Source organism: Notechis scutatus, chromosome Z (genome assembly GCF_049901735.1).
Source record: "Notechis scutatus isolate UNSWTSFEM ecotype Mainland chromosome Z, rNotScu1.2, whole genome shotgun sequence".
NCBI classification, from domain to species: domain Eukaryota; kingdom Metazoa; phylum Chordata; class Lepidosauria; order Squamata; family Elapidae; genus Notechis; species Notechis scutatus.
The window spans coordinates 49317556-49339868 of NC_142025.1; the positions used below are offsets into that span (position 1 = coordinate 49317556).

General features: G+C 35.7%; 1 protein-coding gene across 2 annotated transcripts in view; it reads left to right on the forward strand.

The window, feature by feature from the left end:
* The window catches only part of ITGA8 (integrin subunit alpha 8), a 169893-nt gene that overhangs the window by 30357 nt on the left and 117223 nt on the right, over positions 1 to 22313 (forward strand). For both annotated transcript variants that reach the window (XM_026681384.2, XM_087946773.1), the window contains exons 4-9: positions 7461 to 7584; positions 8611 to 8672; positions 11537 to 11582; positions 13713 to 13838; positions 14897 to 14941; positions 20823 to 20866. In XM_026681384.2, the coding sequence (XP_026537169.1) occupies positions 7461 to 7584; positions 8611 to 8672; positions 11537 to 11582; positions 13713 to 13838; positions 14897 to 14941; positions 20823 to 20866 (447 nt within the window). The remainder of the gene's footprint in view (positions 1 to 7460; positions 7585 to 8610; positions 8673 to 11536; positions 11583 to 13712; positions 13839 to 14896; positions 14942 to 20822; positions 20867 to 22313) is intronic.

The following is a 22313-nucleotide window of genomic DNA, read 5'->3' on the forward strand; positions in this document are numbered from 1 at the left end:
CATTTTCCTATTCCTTCTAAACTGGCAGAATCAAAACAGAATGAGGCACTCTGAGCAAAGATACTCCTACCCCCACCAAGAATGCCCACATCTCCTAGACTTACTGCTAGTTATACAAAGGCCTTACAGAAAATGATAAAATGATTAATAAAATATATTACCACATTCCCTCCTTTTTTATTTATTCAAAGATAGGGGGTGTTTTAGTGGCATAGTACACAGTTCCCTCATGACCTGATCCCACACGCCGGAAGACTGAGGTACACATTTGTAATAGATTAGGAATACATTGAATAAAACAACATAATAAGATACATATAGCGATAATAATATCAACCCCTTGCAATAAGGAGCGAAACCATGATCCATCAGGAAGCCAGGACCACAGACTGTCCCAGAATGATGCATTAAACCCATCAGCTCCAGATTGATGCTGAGCAATACGATCTTCCATGTCCTGAACAGTTTTTGTAATGTTTGGCTCATAATTATGTATAAAAATACAACAATGCGAATGAATTAAAGCACAAACTCCTCCTTGAGCAGCTAACATAATATCTAAAGCATATCGATTTTGCAAAGTAACTGTACGAATTTCAGACATTTCTACATTAATCATCTTAATATTCTTTATAGTATCATTAAACATAGCAACAGTAAAATTATTTAAAATATGAATATCCCTATAGTTCATAGCAATTCCCAAAGGCGGGATAAGACCTCGAGAAATTTGTGTCCATAGATTACCTCCCCTGGTTAGGATCTGGAATTGCTCTGTTGTAGCACAAGATAACTGTTTTCTCCAGGTTGCATTCTTTATTAAATCTTTTTCCTCAAAAGGCACTCCATGCAATGTTAGTCCTTCTCCCACTCTCCCAGGAAGGTGCATACACAACCAACAATTGGTGATGTTCAAGTTTTTGGCAGTTGTGCGCAAATCTTTAATGTAATTATTATCTGTCCACAAATCATCGCCCAAATCTCCGGCACGCTGAACATGCTGTCGCTGCTCTCTCCGCACCCGAGCAGCCCAGGACAGATTAGGCAGAATCAACAGGATCAGGAACCACAGATGCGCCATCCTGCTGTTCCGAAACTTCCTTCACAGGTGCCTGCGAATGATCAGGCCGAACACACCGACCAGGAACCCAACGAATTTGACCAAGATGTTCAACTGCTGCATAACCACGTCCCCACGTTATCAGCTCAGCAGGAACCCATGCCGGATCTGGAAGGAACCGCACCAACACCCGAGGTCTCACCGCATCTGTAGAAGGAGAAGAAAATGCCTGCTGGCCGCGCCGCAGGGGGTTACCAGACAAATTTAAAAAATTTAAAGTATATAAAGCTAGATTTAATTGATCTTGAATCGCTGGAAGCCCCAGGAGCTTCCCTCCTTTTTTATTTAATTTAGTCAACATGGTCTTGAGCGTGGCATACACACATTCACACGCTGCTCCAAACATCCTTGTAACAGCAAAAGCAATCTTAAAATATCAGGTGATATTCCAGGAGACAAATAAGAACCTGCTACAAAGGGTAACAAATTATATACATACAATGAATCCACTATTAAATTAAAATCCTGATTGTGAAAATTTTGAAAAGCCAAAACTACAGCAGCAAGTTCTGCCTGCTGGGCAGACTTCTGCTCTGAAGTCACTTTTGTATGCCAAATTCCAGATTTATCTTTCCAAACACAAGCACCAAAAACTTTCCCTCCATCAGTAAAAACTGTAGGGAGCATCTGATATGCCCAATGGTATCTTTTCTTACATTTTGGGCACACTGATTTAGGACGAACACCCTGTCCCATTGATCTCTTATTCTGCTGACTTTGACCTCCTCCAGGAGCCCGACATTGCGCTTTAAAATGTCCAGGCTTCCCACAATTGAAACAATTCCCCTTTGAGCATGTCCTGTTTGTAAAGCCAGAGCTAAAGTTTCCATGTTAAAAGACTGACTCCCTACCTTTCTACATGCATTAATCAAATCTGCGATTTCTCTCTCTCCACTTGCTACCAGTGGATTTAAAATCTTTTGCAATCTGTGTTAGCTTGTTCTACTGCTAACTTAAAAAGCAACTCTTTCTGGGCGAATTGATTATCAATTTGTCTTTCAATAGCCAATTTCAGTCTGCTAATGAAATTTTCATAGGGTTCATTGTTCCCTTGTTTGATGTTAGTAAAGGTCTTTCACCACCTTCGCCATCAGGAGAGACCTATGGCTTGAAAAATTATTTGTGGGAGAAGAATGAACCCTTCCTCAGGCATACCATCTCTCTGTTGTTCCACTGTTGTAAAATTACCAGCTCCGTAAAGCTGATCTGGGGTAACATTTGCTGTTCCCTCTGGACTGCCAGCTGTCTCCATTTCTGATCTAACACCAAATATTGAGCTGGAGTTAAAATCATATTCAACAGAGCTTTCCAGTCAGCCGGAATCATTTTATTTCCATAACCAACTGCTTCTAACAATGCCTGAGTATATGGCGTTCTAACACCATATTCTTTTGCTGCTTGCTTAACTTCCCTCAAAATTCTGAGCTGTAAAGGCTTCCACTCCCGCTGCGGATTTAATGCAGCATCCATAACAATTTCCACTGGATTAAGTTGAACTTCTACTCCAAACTCCACCAAATCATCTCCTGATAATTCCCCTCTATTCTTTGCTTCTTGAATAGCTGCAGTAACTGCATCCACCTGAACCCTTAAAGGTAAACTCTTATCCTCTGACAAAGTATTTCTAGCGCCGGACAGTCCCCCAGATTTATCTGGAGGTGCCGTCGGCGGCAACAAACGCACCGCATGGTAAAGCGGCAAACCTTCTTCGGGGGTGATAGGAGCGGTTGTTCATAAGTAGCTAACGCATCCATAATCACTCTCCAGGTTAACAAAATTGAAGAAGGGGCACGAGGTTCCTCGATGCAAAAATTTCCCTATCTTTTCCAGGACTCTACTTTAATACTACCTCCCTCCGGATATGACTTAATATTTTTCCAAACATACTGTAGTAAGTCCTCAATTTCTTTCTTTCCTACAGCACAACCCCTACTGCCAATTCCAAACCCAAAACTATTCCCAATGATCCCTCTCAATTCCCTGATGTGCTCTTTCTGAGCCTTCGAGAGATCTCCCCCATACTCACGAAAGAATCTATCTTCGTCCAGCGAAGAAGATGAGGGCCCAGCTCGACGTCCGCGACGATGAGTATAGGATGCGGGAAACGTATAGCTTTCCAAGCTATCACGTCGGGGTCACCATTTATGGTGGTTTGACATTGAAAAGAGACACAGGGAACTGTCTCTGAGAAAAATGCCAACCCTGAGAGAACTCAGGTAGCAGTATTTATTGAGAAAAAACACAAGCAAAATATACAGTATGCATATTCAGAAAACAATGACCTCAACAGGAGATTACTTCACCAGCATGAGAACACACAATCTTGGAAAGTCCCAGATGTTACCTTGCTAGGATGAGATCATACAGCCACGGAAAGTCTCATGGGAAAGTTTGGAAAGTCCCATGAGAAAGCACAACTGTGTACCTTGTACCTTGAACTTTCACCCATTTTCCTATTCCTTCTAAACTGGCAGAATCAAAACAGAATGAGGCACTCTGAGCAAAGATACTCCTACCCCCACCAAGAATGCCCACATCTCCTAGACTTACTGCTAGTTATACAAAGGCCTTACAGAAAATGATAAAATGATTAATAAAATATATTACCACAAGGATGCAAACAGATGTTTAAAATCTGAATGAAATAATAAATTTCATCCTGAATCCAAGATATATAAATAATTGTTATTAATTAAAAACCTTTCTGGCACCAGGGACCGGTTCCATGGAATACAATTTTTCCATGGGGGATGATCTCATGCACAACTTAGATCTTAGCACGTGCAGAATTTTGCTCACTTGTCTGCTACTTGCATGCCTGGTTCTTAACAGTCCATGGACCAGTGCTGGTCAACAGCCTGGGAGTTGGGGACCCTGGTCTAAGTAATCTGGCTAGTGAGATAATAGAGATAGCTTGGAGAGTCTAGAAAGCAGCTTTTGTGTTCATTAAAAAAAACAGGCAACTAAATGTGTTGTATTAATCTAGGCATTGCAATTAATAAATTATGACTTATTGTGGCTTTAATTCAATACATTAAATAGCCTACCATTAGCTATTGGAGAATGTTCCTCACAGTTGTAAAACTATTACAGTAGAATCAATGGTGCTATGGCTCTAAATTTTAAGTTTCTTTCATAAATCCTCGGATAGGTTTTTTTCTATATGCTTTGATGGAAATCCCCAGCTGAAACACCATAACAGTGTTTTCTTTTGAACAGTTTCATTAAGTTGTTAGTTGTGATGGTTTCCTTACGAAAGCAGGCATTTCATATTAGAAACCAATGCAGAAGGATGTAATGCAAAGCTTCAGAAAGGACAACGAAACCTTTCATGTTTCGAACCATGGATTTGTTCATGCTTAATTTTCCTAAACAATTACCAAACAGCAAGTGTTGTCTTGGGGATTTGTTTCAAAATGGTTTGAATTATTTCTAAATAAAATTGTGTATCTAAAGGAAATGCCTTGCTTGAAATATTTGCTCATATGATTAACCCTAGAAAAGGACTTTGACATAAAGCAGGTGATGAATAAAACATCACCCTATCTTGTTACAGAGATTGTTGGCATGTAAAATTCCCACAAGTCTTCAAGCAGTCCTAGCTCTCAGATTCCAAACTGATTTACCTTTCTTTGCATATCTTCCTTTTTTCTTCCCATTCTTCCTCTTTTTGAAATGCAATATTGATTTTCTTACACAAAATGAGCATCAAAAGAAAAGCATTCATAGAATGTCAAAATAATTTTTGCTAGCTGACAAAGGGGCACTTTCTCCCAAAGCATAAGATAAAGCTCACATCCTTACTCTTATTTGCACAATTATAGAGCTTGTTGAGGAACTACTTATAACAATTATTATTATTATTATTATTATTATTATTATTATTATTATTATTATTATTATTATTATTACTACTACTACTACTACTACTACTACTACTACTACTACAGGGGTCTTGTTTTTCTGAGTAGTAAGAATTTCTGATTTGAGTGAGAACTGGACACTTATAATACTTTTGTTATATATGTTTTATGTGCCATTATATCCTAAACACCTTTTTTGACTGTATTGAACTTTCTCTGTCTTTAACTGCTAATAATCAAAAGTATCAATTTGCTCCCTTTTAAAACAAAAATTATATCAGTTGCAGTGTAATATTCTCAAACTAGCTTGAAATAAATGGTAAAATAAGATAAAACAATGAAATATCCAAAGAAAGGGTCAGAATCTAGTCATTCCCAAAATAAGAGCAAACTCTTTAAGAAGAATTGCAAGCCATCAACAGGGTGCCCAGTGAATAAATGACATTCCAAAAAGGTAGCCAGCTTTCTTATCTACCACCTACATCTCAACAAAGGATGTCATGTATCCAACAGAAATACCCACATTCACACCAGAGGTGGTATTCAGCAGGTTCTGACCAGTTCTGGAGAACTGGTAGTGGAAATTTTGAGTAGTTCGGAGAATCGGTAAATACCACCTCTGACTGGCCCTGCCCCTATCTATTTTCTGCCTCCCAACTCCCAGCTGATCAGCTGAGTCTCCTTTTGTTGCCCTGCACAGGAGAACGGAGCTGGAAAGTAGGTTAGTGGGGTGGGGAGGGAACGGAGATTTTACAGTATTCTTCCCCTGCCATGCCCACTAAGCCAGGCCCACCAAGCCATGCCACACCCACCAAGTCATACCCACAGAACTGATAGTAAATTTTTTTGAATCCCACCATCCAAGAAATAGTTAATCTGGTTTCCCACCAACATATGTAACAGTTTAAGGATATTCCATAAGCTTGCAATCCTAACTGGACAATATATCCAGCTGTAATGCACTATTCCCCCTTCGTTGAAAAAGTAAAGCTAAAAATAGGCAGTGGGTTTGCTGAAGAAATTTGCTGCTAATGATAACTCCAGATGAATAGATAGCTATTTATAAATTCTCTTGATCAGTGATCTGTAATGTTTATTAGCTTTTTCAAACATAAAAGGATATTTAATTATCTTTTATTTCAATATTTATTTCAATATTCCATTAGTCAGATAGATAGATAGATAGATAGATAGATAGATAGATAGATAGATAGATAGATAGATAGATAGACAGATAGACAATTAGGAAAGCTCACTATATTTTCTATACCAGGCAGTCACACGATCATTTTAATGGCAATAATTAAGTGAATCACACGATCATAAGTGCTAACTTTACTCTTGAATGGGTATTTTTGCTAGAAACTGGGAAAAATGTCACAATTTGCAGTCAAATGACCATGTGATACGTCAATCAATTATAAATGTGATCTAGTTTGTTGAGTCCCTGATATGACCTTGGAGGGCAGCACTGTAACATTTTACAATAGCACTATAGGTAGTACTGAACCTAATAATCACAATTCAGCCTGAAATTAAGTTCGTAAGTCTTTGTCATCATAAATCGAGGTATCACTTGACAGGATTCTAAGTAATGGCATTATTTAGGACAGCCATTTAGTAAATACCTCAATTGTTAAATAAGCATCTCAGTCTTACATTAGCACTATGGTTGTTAAGTGAATCCATTTTCTTCTTTGGGTATTTTTTGCAGGAAAACAGAAATAAACACCAGAAACCAATAAAAAAAACTTCCCAAACTGTGGTTAAGTGATCACAGGATGCTGCAAACAGCGATAAAAGTGAACTGGTTGCCAAGTACCCAAAATGTAATCATGTGACCACAGGGACAAGTGTAGCTGTTATAACTTTGAAAGTGGATGATGAGTAGCTCTGTGGCAGTCTCTCATAACATTGAATGTTCATTAAGTAACAGTCATAAGTTGACTACCTGCAGCTGTATTTTGTAGTTTGGTTTTAGACCATAGGGAATGTTCCACAAGGGCAAGTTGTGTACAGTATAGCTCTTGAACTCCAGGATAAAGATGTAAATCTACTGAGTGAATGTATATAGATTAGAACAACTCTTTGGGTTTCAGGCAAAAAAAAAGTCAACTCTGTCCCAATGCCTATGTTTTTTTAAATTATAACTATTCAGACTACTACAAATAACAGTGAAAATTTAGGAGATATCCTCTCAGTTAACTGAAGGAAAGTTGCTCCTAAACACAAATGAAGGATAAGACAGAGCAAGAAAAAATGCAGCAGATGTAAATATATATATCTAGCCAAGAGTCCAGTCAATCTAGAAGTGTCAATATTTCAGAAATCAATAACCTTGGTTTTATAAAGAATACATCTGCATTTTTACACAAATTACTACACAAATTATTAATTTGTAACAACACAAATTACTACACTGTAAACCTAAGCCAAACACCTAAACATGTTTTGTTGTGCAACTCATATTTTGATAGGCTTGTGCTCCCTTATATCATTGGCGGACTCTGAAGGCTGCACCTGAAAAAGATCCAGTGGGCACCTGCTATATTGCTATTCAGAATTTTACTATCTATGCAGAATATTCTCCTTGTCGCAACAGTAAGTTTTTGAGTAGTTAAACTTCATAAAACAGTTTTCATCTGTATTTTCATAAATTCCACCTAAGCATGTAGTTCTGGAGTCCAAAACCCTTGGTTACAAAGAGACATGTAATTATATATAGATGCTTTTATGTTTCATTAAAAGAATAAAGATGAGTCTGGTCCTACAACAATGATAAATGAACTCTGGCTTAATTTAAAAGTTCTTTTCAACAGACCTTGATAAGCAGTAGCCAAATTTTAAAAGCAGCTGATTGCTAGAGATATAGCCATCCTTTTCTCTATCTCTTTTTGTAGAACTAACAATTAACTCCTTGACCTTGAATAAAGATAATTATGTTTGTGAACAAGGAAGTTATAAAGGAAACATGGAATGGGAGACCACCAAATTAACAAAGAATTGCACAATTTCTGCAGGTCTTCTAATTGTCATTCTTCAAGACACCCGTGAAGATATGTATCACCTATGAAAGGCAGTGGTTTGTATCAGGATGTACAGAGGCAGAAGAGGCTCAAAAAGTCAAAACAGCAGCTGCCTTTGTTTTATATGCATGTTATATGCAAAAAAGAAGTGGTACTTTGATCATGTGGTTGCAGTTGCCATCATGACTATTCTGGCCTTTCTGCAGACTCTCTGGCTATCATGAACTGCAGCCAAAATGTGTGCAATCCAAGGTCCTTTCTCCAGCTTAGACTGTTGTAGAAATAAACCAAACCAAGGATTTCATTTTCATCTTCCAAATATACACTTGTTGCTTAGATTCATGTTTTTTAAAAAAATCAAAACTCACACACTTGTTTTTTTTGTTTTGGCTTTGGGTGATCAAGTATTATGATTTTAATTGTCACTATTCTTATTTTATTTTGAATCTAGAATTCATCTAACAATTGTTACCTAATTTTTACCATAAAAAATGGAAGCTTGCATTTGAAGCTTGTTAACTCCTCCCTTATTAGTTATAAATACATTTGAGTCAATTGATAATATAAAACTAACTCAGTGTTCATTCTTTAATACCTTCAGACAACCCAGATCCTGAGGGGCAAGGTTACTGTCAAGCAGGATTCAGCTTAGATTTTTATAAGGTGAGCATCCACAGTAGTTGGCTGGCTGATGGATTTTCTAATCATTTTCACATTCATTCTCGTATTTACTTTGTTCTACAATTCATCAATTTTCACCTCAAAAATATTTGTATAGCAAACACAAACACACACACAAACACATTGTATTGAGTCTCAAAAACCCCAAGACTCCTAAAAACTCAAAGACTCTTAAAAACTGGCTTTCTACCCAGTTCTTATACTAATCTTAGACAGGCATCCATATGAACACTGGGAAATGTGCTATTTTCTTCTTGCACCAAAGGGAGAATATGCTTTCTTAGAGGAAGAAATTAACCAGTTACAGATTCTGTATTTGATTAACAATCCTAATAAAAACTAGCAGTTTTGTTGACAAGGTTCTTACTCATCCATCAGCAATATTAGATGAAGTTTTGGCCAGGGACAAGGCTGGTAAAATCAGCATTTTCTTCATGCTTATTGTCCTCATTCAAACAAAAACATAATACAATAGCTACAATTCCTAGCTACAATCTGAGCCAAAATTGAAGCCAACTCATGTCCTTGCAAGCAAACAGCTGGTGGAAGCCATTCTGGATGAAGCTGTGATGACATGACTGAGATATTTTATAGCACTTGTGTGATGGATGGATGTTGTTATTAAACATAACATTCTGCATTCAAAAAATAATGAAACCTCCCTGTTATGCCAGAGCCACAGGTTATATGGCAAAGCCAAGTTTATTTATTTCTTTGTTTGTCTCAAATGTGCTTTTTCAGGAGGCAACTGGACTTTCTTGTTTTTTCTTTTGAAGACATTTTGCTTCTCATCCAAAAAGCTTCTTCAGCTCTGACAGGATAGTGGGGAATGCAGTTGTCTTCAAAAGAAAAACCAGAAAGTCCAGTTGCCTACTGAAAAGGCACCTTTGGGACAACCATAATCTGGATGACTGAGAATCTCTACAGACTTTTAGCTATAAAATTCATTTGTTTGTTTGTTTATCATATTTTTAACTCCCATCTCTCCTTAGTTCTTTCTGAAATGTCAGCGGTCAGTGCAAACTTAATGTCAGAGGGATGATATTTCAAAAGTTGCAAACCATAGTAGAAAAAGTTCTTGAGTCCCACTAGATCAAACTTTACTGGAAAGACTTGGAGCATGCTTTTCCTGCCAGATTTAATAGGACAAATAAACACTATTGAGGAACGGTGACTCTGTGCGAGGTTTTAAACAGCTTTAAAGTACCCACTGGCACCATGATTTGCACCCAGAAATATAGTTGTAGCCAATGTAGCTCGTAGAGCGTACAGAAGTGATACATAATGCCAAATGACTGGCACCCGTAACTGCCCACCTCACCATATTCTGTTCCAATAGATCAGTGGTTCTCAACCTGTGGGTCGTGACTCCTTTTGATGGTCTTAGGAACCGAGCTATAATTTTATGGTTGGGAGTCACCACAACATGAGGAGCTATATTAAAGGGTCGCGGCATTAGGAAGGTTGAGAACTACTGCAATAAATGCTTCCAGATACTCTTTAAGGACAGCCCCATGTAGCGTGCATTGTACTATTCTACTATGGTGCTGTTTTTGTTGCAATTATTTCAGTTTGTAAGCTTTCTTTGTATCCACAAGATACAACCTGTCTAATAAGAATAAAAAGCAGTTTAGGAATCTATTCACATACAATTTAACATGTGTTTTGTGTGTGTGTATATGTGTGTGTGTACACACACAGACACACGCATATATATGTTACAATATATGATGGAGAGAGAGAGAGAGAGAAAAGACATTAATATTAATTCATATCTATAGCATTCATTATATCCCTCCATATCTTTCTATTATTGCTTCCCCCATGTTGATGCACTACTTTATACATTCCTTTCTTTTTTTCTTTTCTTTTTTGAGCTTCTTACCTCTTCCTTTTTGAGGATTTCATTAACTCATCCAAAGATAAACTCCTTTTTTATTCTTCTTTCATTTTGCAGTTGTAGGCTTATATATCTATTCTAAATGATGAAATCATCAAAATTTAGTTCTTTCATGGTGGTGACTCACTTTTGTAATCAATCTATATTGCTTCAGTGCCATTTCTATTTTGACCCTTTCTCTTCTTGTGTCACTGTGATGCCTCTTAAATACCTTATTCCCATTTCATTGCAGGAGCCTGTCAGTTTGATTAGTAAATCAATCACCTTGATTATTCTTTTGATCGGCATTCCATAAATACTTTTCCAGGTACAAATGAAACAGCAATACCCCTCCTGTAATTTTTGCATCCTTCTTTGCATTTTGTATTGCACACTGATATTCTTTGCATTGTCATGTTTAGAAGCAGTCTGCAAACACATATGAAACAATTTTCCAAAGCTAAATATACTTCAAATATATATTTATCTGTAGTTTATGCAATTATGTCATCTATACCTGAAGTCTTGCTATTTTTCAGTATTGTTGCAATATTTATAACTTTATTTTAATCCATTTTTATTGGACATTAAATTTTACAGCATTTATTTCAGTTCTATTCAACATCCCTCTATCGTTTCCAAAGAAATATAAAAAAATATCCTTTCAACAATGGCCCTAATTGCAATAACATATGTACTATAGCATAAATATTTAGAATTGTACATAACTATGTCTTAGAATTTCTAGCCAGCAAAAGCCATCCAGGGATTTGATTTGCCAGCATGTATGGACAGCACGAGGTTTGGTTATAGTATTCAGTAACAAGTAGTGGGGAATCTCTCAATACTTTTGTCCCCTGTAATTGGAATATTAATTGTTTGGATGATTCTTTTGTATTTGATATTAGTATCTAGTATACATTATTAATTTTGTGGTTATTGCTGCTGTTGTTTGTCTTATGTACAGAATGGAGAACTCATATTAGGAGGACCTGGCAGTTTTTACTGGCAAGGTATGTTTATCTTTTTCATGAGCAAAAATCTGAAAATGGAAGTGAAAGTATCAGCAGAACCTGTGATGCCATATCTGCCATACTTTCTGTAGAATAAGTCTCACCTCACAACATATAGCTTACATCTGAGTCATTCTCAAAGGACTGCATATTTTGGTCCATTCTTTTTATCTCTATAAATTGACAAGATTCAGAATTATACTTTGATCTGATTCAGAATTATACTTTGAATTATGAATTTGTTCTTGAAATATTTTATATTCTATTCTTTACTAATAAAAGGCCTTTCTTCTGTATTCTTTCCTTTATATTATCCATATATTAAAACAGAAACAAGAATTATTATTGTGGTGCATAGGTCTATCAGCTCTCCATTACAAAAATATTTCTATCACACCATGTGAATGACCACTGTAAATAGGTAATTATCAGTGTCAATAGGTCCTTTATTTTATGTACTTCCAATATTTGCAGTTCTATTCCCATCTGCTAGTGGTTGGTGAAGTTAAGAAATAGAATTTTTTCTAAATCAGACTGTTTGGTCCAACTATTCTTAAAAAATTGACACTGCATATAAGTTGCCTTCCAGGACTTCAGATTAGAACTTTACCAGGCCTGCTTTGTTATATTGGAGATTGAGCCAAGACTATTGATATTGTTTATATGTCCATACATTCTTTAGACTTGCAAACAAATGCATGATCTTTTGCTCCTATGTACCTTTTCAGGTTCATAACATTCATATATTTTGAAGTACAAGTTATATCAAGATAACGTAGGTGTGTTTTAGGGCAGGAGTTGCTACACTTTCCCCCTGCAGTTCTTATTTCCCCCATTCAACATTTTGCATCCTTCTTTAATCCTTTTATTTTCCAATGTGTTAGAGTAGGTACAATATATATACATACATTCATATTATACTATTCTTTTCTAGGGTAAGCATTGGTCTATAGAGTACAAAAAAGAACCAATAAGTCAAAAAATTAAATGTATAAAAGAAGAGAAGAAGTAATGAACCTAGATAAATTGAGTTTCCACAGCTTCACTCACTTCTTATTTTTCTGGCCTTCCTCTCATTATATCTATAAATTACTTTTTCATTGCCCTTTCTTCTGTAAATTTCTTACCTCTCTTTGAGGACCTTAGGATCCATCCAACTTCTGTGTTCTCAACAGACATGTCCTTCTTCTTGACTCATTAATTCTTCCTTCACATATTTATTTCATTTTTCTCTCCTAAATCATTCTATCTCTATATCCATCCCTATAATTATTTCATACTGGTCCCTTGCTATTGTATTCAACCCACATTTATTTTTGTTGATTTTTTTTGGTTCTATTTCTTCTTTTACCATCCACTGCATCCAGTTCTTCAATGTTTCTTCTGACATATCCAACTGGTTTGGTTATCTGGTCTTTGGTCATCAGGATCCTCTACAAGGCATCACTCACTGGTTAACCCAACTGTCAGGATTCCAGCAATTGCTCTAATTAAATCATGATTGTCAAGCCAAACTTCAAAAAACATCAAAGGATTCATTAGAGGTGACATACTGGCACTGCCCTGTATGAAGCCAATTCTGGCATACATAATTTACAGTCACCTGTGACCCTGGTTCCCTTTCCCCCCCTGGGTGTCTCATAAACCAGATTCTCCAATTGAGCACATTCACAGGCTGGATGTCATCATTCACATTCTCCAATTCAATATATTTGCGGGCAAAAACTCTGGTATTTTAGTTACAATCTTTTAAAGATAAGAGTTGGAATGTACGTTCGCTTTCAATTGCTCTTCCAGGTTTCCTTCCCCCCCCTTTTTTTATGGCAACTACTAAAACAGGCATAGGAATGTTTTATGAGTTGACACCAGCTTTACACAATCACTGCAATGTCTATTTTGTAGGATTATTTTAAAAAATTTATCCTGGGTAGATTTTGGAATACCATCATTCTCTCAATAGAATCTATTTTACAGATCTGTTTGGGGGAAATAGGGAGGAGAATTATGTATGATTGCCACCTTGAGTATACATACAAAGTAATAAAGGCAAGATAATAAACTAATACACAATTGCTGCCTGTACTTCTCTAGTTGGCTTGCAAGACAACTTATTATATTTTTGAATCTCAGGTCAGGTTATCACCAGCAGTATTTCAGATGTTATCGCAGATTATTCCTTCAAGAATATTCTAAGGAAACTATTACAGGAAAAGCAAACTGGAGTGGCCCCTTCTATATATGATGATAATTATTTGGGTAAGTTACATAGTGATTTTGCTGGCATTGATCTTGTTTAGAAATCTGATATTAGAAAATATTTACTCTGATTAAGCAGGAGAAGCTGAGAACATACCTGAATATACAGTATGTCCCTTGTTATGAATATAAATCAAAATGTTGCCTTATCAGTTCAACTTTTGATATGAATGTATGACTCTAAGACAGGAACTGTTGCTTGTTCTTTCTCCAACAATAAACTGTCCATTCAATAAATTTATATATAGAAAATAATGATCATTCAAACACTTTGTCAGAATATTTTGGTACTAATGGTCTTCTCTTAGTGACAACAATTGGGAACTCCTCACTAAATGGAAAATCAAATGACAATTGGATTACATTAGCCTTTCATCCTGTTGGATTATTAAGCAAGCACTGTGATTGTTAAAGAAAACATCATATCACCAAGTCAGACATACAATTTTATTTCCCCTTTCCCTAGTAACTCTGCCTATTCCAAACTAATTGTAAGCACACAAGTGACAATAATGTTGCCATGCGGTAATGTGACAATCATAAATCTGTGAATCTGCAATGGATGGTGATCACATGAGTGTTAGACAATAACAAGGATTGGTTGCAAAGCTATTTTTAACATTATCATAACTTTGAATAGTTGATAAATGAGATAGATAATAAGTGAAGACTACCCGAATACATAATTTAAAAATCACCTTCATTATAATCTGCAGATTTCCTTTAATCCAGTGTTTCTCAACCTTGGCAATTTAAGATGGGTGGATTTGAACTCTCAGAATTCCCCAGCCAGCATGCTTAGCTGAGTGGTTGTGGGAGCTGAAGTCTACCTTAAATTTTCCAAAGTTGAGAAACACTGCTGTAGATGTATTGTCCTTCTGAGACGTATAATGAATATTTATCCTAAGATATTAAAAATTATTTACCACTCATTGGCCTTATATATTTTAATTTATAATGTTTTTTTTTCTTGTAGAGATAGGAGATAGATCTGACTATCCATATCTCTTTAGAAATAGATTGTCAGGCTTCATTTTTGTAAATTTGTTCTTAAACAGGTTACTCAGTGGCTGCTGGTGAATTTACTGGAGACCTTCATGAAGGTAAGATGCTACTAAGAGAGATCTGGTTGCAATTTATTTACTTGTAGTTCAGTCATATACACCTTGTGCAGTTCAATATATACCTCTTAACAAATAGTTGTTATCTAAACTTGGTTCGGTGAGCCAAGCTAGAATACATCATTACAGTTTTCCTTCTCAAAATAAAGAAATTTGTTAATTGTAAATTGTAAATTTACTAAATAATTACTTATAAACCACTTAATACAATGTGGTTTTGTATCTATGTAAGGCCTTGCATGGATTAAAAACTATGTTGTTTTACAGAGATACTAGCTGGCATTTGTGCCAGTAAAAACAATAGGAAAATAAATTCAGTTTATGCATTCCATGTTAATTACTGTGTCACAGGTTTGTAAAATCTATAAATATATTGTTAATATGAGTCCTTATGGAATTTTCCTTTGAAAAAGATTCTATTTACAAAATTTTGGAACTTCCAGATGTATAATGAAGCTACTAATCATTTTGTCATTCCTGTCCTGAACCATATTTTGCAGATTTCCAGATCAAGCTCTGAAAGTCATCAATGTAGAATAACCTTATCCAATCTAATAGCCTCCAGATGTGTTGGATTACAGTCCCCATTATTCTAAGCTCAGGGATGATAGCAATTGTAGTTGCCAGATGGGAACATCTGGGCTTGAGCCAAATAGATATAGATCTCTTTTCTTCTCAAGTACATAGCTTGAGTGTTAGAAAGAATAGTTTTTCTCTTGGATATTGTCAAAAACTCAGTGATTATGGTTTGACCTCAGGCTTCATATTTTCTCCCAACTGATTATATGAGAACTAACCCAAACATTTGCTCTGTATACCTCTAAATGTATGGAGATTAACATAGAGACCACAGTGAATACATAGTTTTGTCCTTCCACTTTATTCCATTACTTCCAAATAAAATTATTAGAAAAAAAGGAACTCCTCTCTTCCATATGAAATATACTTAGGCCAAAGTGGACTACCGTGCCCCTCCTGTAGAACAAATAAAATCAGGAAGTGGTGGGATTCAAAAAAATTTGCTACCCATTCTGTGGGCATGGTGTGGCTTGGTAGGCGTGGCTTGATGGGCGTGGCAGGGGAAGGATACTGCAAAATCTTCGTTCCCTCCACACTCCTGGGGGAATGTTACTGCAAAATCCCCCTTCCCTCCCCACCCCACTAACCTGCTTTCCAGCTCCTTTCTTCTGTGCAGGCAACAAAAGAAGACCCAGCTGATCACCTGGGACTCAGGAGGCAGAGAATAGATGGGGGCAGGGCCAGTAGTTCTCTGAACTACTCAAAATTTCTGCTGCTGGTTCTCCAGAACTGGTCAGAACTTGCTGAATACCCCCTCTAAAAGTAGTACATCTGGAATGCTTTTTGTATCTTATTGTTTGACCCTCAGTAAGGCTCATCAGCAAGAAAGGACATCCTCCATCAAATACCAGATTATTTTAACTGAAAATTTGTTGTTGTTTTTTAAAAAAACAAAAATTTTATTTCAGTTTTCACAAAACAAAGAAAAATAAAACATCTTTTTTTTACTGAACAGCTTGGTTCCAGGTTTTCAAATCTCCATACAGATATAATCTCAGTCACATATTCATCTTTCATATTTAATTTCATATCTTATCACTACTTTAAATATTCTTTATTAATTTTCCCCCTCAAATACTTCGCTCAGGCTTATTTTATAATTCTCTCATTCATTTCTAAATCTGTTACATATCCTCTTCAAGGTTTTCATATTTTCAAAATAATTATACTTATACTTTTATCTGCCTTTGTACAATTTCAATCCATATCCACATTTCAAACATTACAAAATAAGGTTTCCCCTATAGTTGCCAATTAAAGTGTGTCACCTTCATATCTTATAGTTGATTCCCTTTCACATCCCATTAAATATTCTACTTCTAAATTATCCCATTAAACAATTATAATTTCCATAACCTAATAATTATAACATAAATCCCATTTTAGTTAGATTCCGCATAGTACTTCCCCTTTAAATTACCTCTAAACAGTTTAAGTTTAAAACAAAAAAAAATTGGACTTCCAGTTTGAGTTTCTTCGGTGATGGGCCGAAATCCATGATCATGCGTGGTTTCGATCCGTGCTCTCCACCAGAGCACCCCAAGCCGGCTGGATTCGGGTCTAAGCCATCCCATAGAAGTGGTGAAGAGGGGGGAGACCACCAGCAGGGTCGAGGAGAGCCATATCTCTCCTCCTCAGCTGGCCATTACTCCCTTTCCCGAAGGCAGTTGCAGCGGTTGTCAGAAATGGCCACCTCAAAGAAGAACTCAACCGGAAAAGAATGTTCAGGAGGAAGATAAGAAGAGAAAGTTGACCACGTTAAACTGAAAAAGCAACAACGTAAGGTACCCTGGAATTTGAACTATAAAAAATAACATTATTCCCAAAGAAGACTTTGAAGCAGCGAAGGGGAGAGGGAAGGGAAAGGATTTGGCTTTTTTTTCTTCCCTTCCTTATACTGACAGCTAAGAGATTTAAGTAAGAAATTGACAAAAATCCACTTTGACATCAATAGGCATTTAAGCTGAAAATAAAATGTCAAAGGGACAACAAAGACTTTTGGATACTCAAAAACCTTTAAAAGCAGGAAAGGAGAGAAAAAGAATAAAAGGGCGGGTTCTGGAAAAATGGAGGAGACTGCCTGGAACTAAAAGGAACCTACAGTGAAACTTTAACAAGACTCCTAAAAGATACATTTTAACTGAAACTTTGTAACAAGATAAGAGAACCCCAGGAAGAGAAAGTGGAAAAAAGAAGAAAGAAGAAACAGCTTTGGATTATTTGGATTACTTGGTGATTTTTGGATTTTTTGGCTATTGGATCTAAAGGACTAAAATTAATTGAGTGGTTGTTTAAAAGTTTTTAAAATGGTATCAGTCTTGGAAGAATTGAGAATGGAACTTAAAAAACAAAAAGAAGATGCACAAGAAGGAAGAGGTTCTTTTGGCTTCGTATTTCAATTTTTAGAAATAGAGATCCTGAACTATGAGAAACAACAAGAAATGCCTGTAGAACAAGAAGGGCGGGACAAAGAAGAAGCCATCTTCAATGACCAAGTATTTCTATGTGGGGAAAAGAAAGGAAAGGGGGGAAAGAGAGTGAAAAATTTAAGATCCGAAAAAACAACCCCCCAAAAGAATAGTTTGAAAAGTAATTATAACATTAGGAAGAAACAGAAGAGTGGATTACAGAAGAGAGAATCAGAATTAGAGAGAGAAGGGGTCAAAAAGGGAAGGGAGAAGAAGAGGGAGAAGAGAGAAAGGAAAAGAAATTATAAAGGACCAGGACATAGAGAAACAGGGAAAACATACAAGACACAGAGATAATGGGTGAAAACTTAATTGAAAGGGGGATTCTGCAAGGGTACATAAGATAGTATTGTTATATTAAAAATAGAAATGAACTTTGAAAATATGAAACAAGTGTGATTAAAATGATAGATAAAATACTCATTGTAATGTAATGGAATGTTTAATAAATAAATGAAATAAAGAGAATGAGAGAATGAAATTAGGAAAGGAGGGGAACATTTTAATTATTATAAATGTGTTATAAAAATTTAAGTGAAGAGGAATATGAAAGAAACATGAAAAAATTATGGAAATATTATAAGTGTTCCTAGAAGTATGATATCCTATTGAAAAGGAATGTTAAAGATGTCAAAGATTATAACTAACATTAATGATAGAGCTGAATTGGAATAGAATAAGTATTTTATTTATTATTGTTATATATATTTTCTCTTGAAGAACTTAGTGCGTATTTAAGAATGTACCAAGCAGAATTCGACTGGAAGTTATGTGTTATATTGAATGTTATAATTGTAAAGGCATAAATTGAAGTTTAAATAAGAGTTGAATGGATAAAAATTAAAAGATACAAAGGTGTCATACTCCAGTTAGTAACTACAGGCGAAAATTTTGTTTAAGGAGAAAAGAAAATATGAAATTGAAACAGGACAGACAAAAATATAAATATGATGACTAGAACGGTATTGAAACTTAGAAAAAGATATGTATATATAATTGAATTTAGAAAGGAATGAGATAATTACAAGTAAGATTGAGAAAACTAAAGGAAGGGAAAAATTATTGAGAAAATGTTAAAATAGTAATAAGATATGGAATAGAACACAAAGATGAATATGAAATTGAATTTGTGTCTGTATGGAGAAGTGATAACCCGAGACCATGCTATTCTTAAAAAAAGAAATTTTACTTGTATTATGTTTTGTGAAAATCCATATTTTCATTTTTTTTATTTGATCTAGCTGTTATCGTACATTCCATTAAGTAACAATCCCCGTTTCATCTTCCATTTTAATTACATATATGTTCCTGTTTTCTACATAATTTCTTAATTCTAAAATATTTATACAATCCCTTATCACCATGCAGAATCCTCTATTTTAGTTGTAATTATACCCATTATCTCTGTGTTTATCAATCAAACTATGACCTTTAATTCTTGTTCGTTTTCCATATTTCTTTATTTCCTGATTGTTTTTTGTAACTTCTTTTCCCCTTTATTTTCCTCCTCTTTATCTCACTCCAATTTTTGTTCCCCTCCCTCTTTAATGCTTCCTTCTGTAATCCTCCCTTCTGCTCTTTTCTTATATTTTGTTTATTTCTTACACTATTCCTTTTTCTGATTACCTCCTCTAATGTCCAGTTTTTAAGTCCTTTTCCCCTTTTTGAGTTTCAAACCTCATTGTCCTATTTTTTTTTATTAAATATGGCCTCTCCTTTATTCAAGTCTTCTTCTTCCTCTGAAGCTTTTTGCTGATCCTCATAGTCCAAGACCGCCATTTCCAGAGATTGCAGAACAAAGCCAAACGATTCTCCTTTCACTTGCAATTGTCCTTCATATTTTTTAGTTCCATTTTCAGTTCCAAATAAAGTTCTGCCATCTTTCAACACTCCCCAATACTTTTAGACAACCAAATTCTATAAGATTACTTCCCAGAATTAGTTTCAATTATATCCACAAATAATCCAATGTCCAAAGTTTCCAAAATCATCAAACAATTCCAGAACAGTTTCTTCTTGCTTCTTTCTTTGTTACAAAGTTCCGAACTCTACTTTCACTTTCCAGGAGCTCTATTTGATAACATTTCATTTGCCTTGTTATTCTTTAAAAGTCTTTTAAAAGTTCACATTAATTTCTTTTAGCATCAGGTGGCACTCTTTAGTATGTCCAAGTTCCACCCCCTTTTTTCCCCTCTTCTTTGCCGCAGCTTTAAAAATCTTTTCATAAGAATTTTTAATTATTTTAGCTCTAGGATACTTTGCATTCAGATGTTAATCCTGCTTAGCCCAGTTACCCAAGCTGTCCTCTTCTTCTCTCCACTCCTGCACAATCTTGTTCAGTCAGATCTTCCTCTTTGGGATGGCCATTTTGGCCATTGCTGCATCTGCTTTTGGAGAGGAGTTTTATGTCTCGCCAAGGAGGGGGAATGCGGCTCCCCTCGACTCAGCTGGTGTTCTTTCCTTTCTCCGCCACCTCTAGATCGGGGCCCTCCAGCAGCAAGCACAAACCAAAAACGCAGAAGATCAAGGATTTGATCCATCACCGAGGGAGCCTAACCGGAAGTCCCCTGAAAATTTGTTCTTGTAAACTTATTCTTTTGTACATTGTTCCTAGGGTTTCTTGAAATATGATTTTAAAAATGTTTTTGTGAAAAAGCTGATACGCATATTAATATTAATACTATACTTGATGATAATTATACTCCTCTCCAAATGTTACTTACATCCCTTAAATTATTAAACTGAATAGCCAACAGGTCCTGAGTAATGGGAAGGTATTATGCTAAGTTAACTTTCAGACTGTTCGTTTCTTGCAGAGCTGGTAGCTGGAGTTCCAAGAGGTGCACAAAACTTTGGCTATGTACGTACTCCAAATATTTTATTTCATTTCCCTTGTCCCCTCTACTTAGCAATTAATATTAAGTAAAGTCTCTGAAATATGGAAATCAATATTTATAAAATAGTTATTTGGTTCCTTTCTTAACCTCTCAATACAAAAAGTTTCAGTCAAGGTTTACTGTTTTTAATTTTTTTATTACAATAGAGTGGGAAATTAAATTGTGTTGCAGATATTAGAGTGCAGAAGATTATAATTTAATTTACTTCTATAGTTATATAGTTAGGTATTTATATAACACAATAGCCCTATTTAGAGATATGATCATGAGGTTAAAATGGGGTTGGTGTGATGCAAGAGCTCAGTCATTATTTTAGCAAATTCTACGAACTACTCATCAAGTTAAGCTCTAATATTATTTGAGTAGCACATTTTAGAAAAAGAAATGAAATGTATTTGCTAATATGGCTTTGCTACTTAGCTGTAAACTCAGATACATATTTTTAGAATGGTACAGTTTTTTCCTATAAGGGTGATATAGCTCAGTAGTTAAAGATACTGAGTTAAAGCTGACAGCCTAAATTCAAGAGCTGAGCATCACACAACAGGGTGAGCTCCCAATCATGCCCAGCTTCTGACTACCTAGCAGTTTGAAAGCATGAAAATGTGAGTATATAAATAGGTACCACTTCAGTGGAAAAGTTATATGCATCTCAGCATATAGTCATGCTGGTCACATGATCATAGATATGTCTTCAGAAAACCCTGCCTTCCACAGCTAAGAAACAGAGATGAGTACCATCCCCTAGAGTTGGACACAGGAAACCTACAATTTTACGGTTTCTCAGGTGATTCTAGCAGCATTGGAGTAGGGTTGCAAAAAGTTAAGATGGAAGCTGGGAATATGTGATCAGCTCCATTCCTTTTTTTATATGCATCAAACATGCAAAATAGGCAGAGCTGTGATTGCAAGGTTTAGCCACCATCCTACCTTTTTTGTTTCTTTCTTTCTCCATACAGGTAATCCTTGTTGGATGACTGCCTTGTTTTGCAATCATTCACAGTTATCACAGTGATAAAAAAGTCCCAATTAGGGTCGCTAAACAAGGACTGCCTATAAATGGTTCTGGGTTTTCCCATGAAAGCCAAAAGTGGATGTTTTTCTTGCTTTAAAAAGTTGGAAGGAAATACTGAGAATAAGGGCTTTGTTATTCGTAGAACTATAGTTCTCAAAAGAAATGAATTGGATAGTCCATCTTAGACCTGACATTCTGAGTTTTGCAATCATCCACATTATTTTAAGGGCTTCCTATGTCAATGCATCAAGTTTTGTAGGAGAAAATTTTTAAAACTAGATTCCAATAACAGTTTTCATATGAAAAAATAGCAGTTTGGAAGAAAATTTGGAAGCATTTGGGGAATCACATCAGGATTTTAGGGAGAATGATTGTGGAATATAACTCTTTATGAA